Source organism: Triticum aestivum, chromosome 6B (assembly GCF_018294505.1).
Source record: "Triticum aestivum cultivar Chinese Spring chromosome 6B, IWGSC CS RefSeq v2.1, whole genome shotgun sequence".
Lineage (NCBI taxonomy): Eukaryota > Viridiplantae > Streptophyta > Magnoliopsida > Poales > Poaceae > Triticum > Triticum aestivum.
In genome coordinates, this window is record NC_057810.1 from 483,966,957 (window position 1) to 483,970,111 (window position 3,155).

General features: G+C 50.4%; 1 protein-coding gene across 1 annotated transcript; it reads right to left on the reverse strand.

Annotated features, from left to right (window-relative positions):
• Positions 1 to 817: 817 nt before the first annotated feature.
• Positions 818 to 2,644, reverse strand: LOC123134271 (uncharacterized). The gene is made up of 3 exons (XM_044553543.1): positions 2,298 to 2,644; positions 2,001 to 2,216; positions 818 to 1,561 (listed from the first exon to the last, which is right to left on the reverse strand). The coding sequence occupies exons 1-3, from the start codon at positions 2,604 to 2,606 to the stop codon at positions 1,238 to 1,240; spliced, it is 849 nt and encodes a 282-aa protein (XP_044409478.1). The 5' UTR covers positions 2,607 to 2,644; the 3' UTR covers positions 818 to 1,237.
• Positions 2,645 to 3,155: the final 511 nt, after the last annotated feature.

The window sequence follows — 3,155 nt, forward strand, 5'->3', positions numbered from 1 at the left end:
TTCATTTGCTTATTTTTTCACAAAGTTTGTTTTTCTCCTAACATTTAAGTATCCACACTGCCAATGTTCATATTGCTAAGTGCTAACACCGGTCTTTATCCAAAATATAACATTCCAACAGAGGATGAAAACCCATGAAGTTGTTCGAGATAGTTTTGGTGACAGTTGATGGAGATTGGACTCACCCTATAGGGCTATATGGTGGCCAAGATGATAATGAAATGACAATGTGAGTCCACCTGAGAAATCACTTCAATTAACTCAACTTTTCCCTTGTGTACAAGATTGCCATATCTGTGTCAGTTCCGGTGTACTTTTGTGTAACTTCACATGACCAGTTATCTGAGTGCAAGCATTGTCCGACAAAGGGCCATAAACTTCATGCAACTTTTAACCTGATTTGAAACAGAGACTCATGAAACATCCATTCCACATATATCTGGACAGCTGTTATATTTCACACATTTTTTTAGGGTTATTTTGCACATTTGATCTTGCACAAGTGTCATCGACTTATGATTTTGCTAAGATGAAGAACTAATGTTATTGATGTACTCCCTCTGTGTTTAGACAAATCTAAGACAAGAATTTTGGGACAGAGGGAGTACATCAATAACATTAGTTCTTCATCTTAGCAAAATCATAAGTCGATGACACTTGTGCAAGATCAAATGTGCAAAATAACCCTAAAAAAATGTGGTGTCCATTGAGAATTTATACTGATTTAGACAAGTGTGGTTTCTACTTTCTAGTATCTACATCCTGCACAAATTGCTGTTCTTGGTACTCCTATATAGTAGAAGTATCAACACCTGCATTCAAGACTCACAATTGTTCGAGCATCCATAGATACCTTGCTCAAGAATAACCAGAACAGTGCCCACAAAAAAGAGCCAAATATGTATGGCACTTGGTCTATCTCAAGAGGTTTTGATCTTACAATTTGCATCTAGCACTGGCAAGCATAAAACCGATTTTCCACACACTGTTACTGAAGCAGAACTCAGTCACGCTAATTCTACTAACCACATCGCTGTAACACAACAATGCCCTTCTCTTCTGTCCCATCTACGTATATATGCATGTAAAAACACCAGTAATTGATTAAAACATCACGATGTGTCTACTAGAGCGACAAGGCTAACTTAAGTACTGGTAAAAATCGAATGCGGCAAACACTTGGAGAAGCGAAGCAAATCCGCCGGCACCGGCTTGATTGCTGGCTCGTGAACATGCATCAGGTAGGGGGCAGCACGTGGTGGTACCGGCCGTTGCCACGGCGGGCTCCGTAGAGCGCGAAGGCCAGCGCGGCGTCGATCGCGGCGACGGAAAAGACCGTCGCGGCGAGGATCCCGACGCGCACCTTCCTCCAGAAGGCAGCGCGGCGAATGTGGAGGACAGCGGCCGTGGGGTTGGCATTGAGCTCCGCGTCGGCGACCTCAACGAGCGCGAGGAGGAGGCGCTTTGAGCGCGGGCTGAGACCGCGGGCGCCGCTCACCTCGGCGAGGACGACCTCCATCTCCGTGAGCAGGGGACCATCGGCGTCGGCAAGCGCCGCAACCTGCATGGAAAAGAACACCAACATTTTCTTCAGTGCGTCAGGAACTTGCAGGTTCACGGAATGGATAGGCCGTAGCCGCGTAGTTTAGGAATCCTCGACAACAAGTTACACTGCAGATTCATAGGGGCAAAGGGAACTCGATTGAGAGCCTGCACAAATTCTAATTGGTCGGCAACAGGAATCATGATTCGGACGGGAAAACACCTCGACACGGACCCTCGTCCCAAATTTCGTCACCACCGGAGCATACCGAAGCAACCTCGACACAGACACTGCAGAATGGCCCTCAATTTCCATCGAAGCGACTCGAACTTGGTCCACAGAGCGCTCGAATAAAACAACGCGATTCCATAACCGCGGTGCGCACTCCAAAAATTTAACCAGCAAAACAATCGGAGCTCGAGGAGCAGCACAAATCGGAATCAGTCGGGAGCCTCACCTGGGTGACGGTGGAGTCAGCTGAGGCGGTCATCGCGTGTTTCACGTCAGCGTCAGAGGCGGAGACGACGGTGGTGGAGGAGGCGTTGTCGGGGTCGGGAAGCTCGAGCAGCGGCGCGAGGTCGGCAAGGCCCTCGGGCGCGAGCATCGGCTGCTGCAGGGAGGCGGCGGTGGGGAAGGGGGAGTCGTCCTCGTAGTCCAGGCGCTTGCCCACCTCCTGTTGGTCACCAAGAGGCCCGAGAAGGTCATCGATTAGGCTGCGAGACTCAGGCAATTAACGGGAGGTATGCGCGGTTACCTTGGCGATGGAGGCGATGTCGCGGGTGGTGGGCGCGGAGAGATCCGAGGATGACGAGGAGCCCACGGAGCTGCAGGTGAAGGGCCCGGAGAGATCTGTAGATGACGACGAGCCCGCGGAGCTTCGGACGGCGGAGGTGACACCGGCCTTGGCACCGGAGGAGGAGAGGTTGGCGCGGGGGATGGAGGTGGGGGCGAGGGGAGTCGTGTCCGACGACAAGGAACCCGCGGTGGTGCGAGCGGCGGCGGCGGCGCCGGAGCGGAGGGAGGAGGGGCGCGGGGTGTTGAAGCCGGCGTGAGGCTTGGCCATGGTGGGCGGTGCCGCTCTGGCCTCGGAATGGGTGGGTTGGGTGGCCATGGTGGGTTCTAGAACCTGGGGTTTGAATTTGAACTGGATACGACTCGAGCCAATTCCAGTTTGGCGCTTCAGGTGCCACCTATATGCTTTTTTGCACAATGGCGCACACCCTCCCAGCGTACGGACCTACGTACGAAATGGGCTGGCCCATTTTGCGTTTTCTGTTTACGAAAGCTTCCATCCGGTTTTGTGAACTTCTAGAAGCTTCTGGCTGATTTTTGCCAAGCTTCTAGAGGCTTCCAATGGAGATTTTTCCTGGTTTTATATCAGACTCCACTACAAATCTTACATCAATTTTTTGACCATGGCAAATTGAACATTTTTAATGCCAATTTGAGATTGCTGAGGATGGCAAGTTTAAATTTTAGTACAATTAAAGTCGCTCACATACATGAGCATACACTCAAATCCGCCTCACTTCATTTTTTCGCCAGGAAATTGCCACGCAGCTAAATTAAATTTGCCACCCTAAGATCCTCGGGCCAAATAAATTTGCCACAA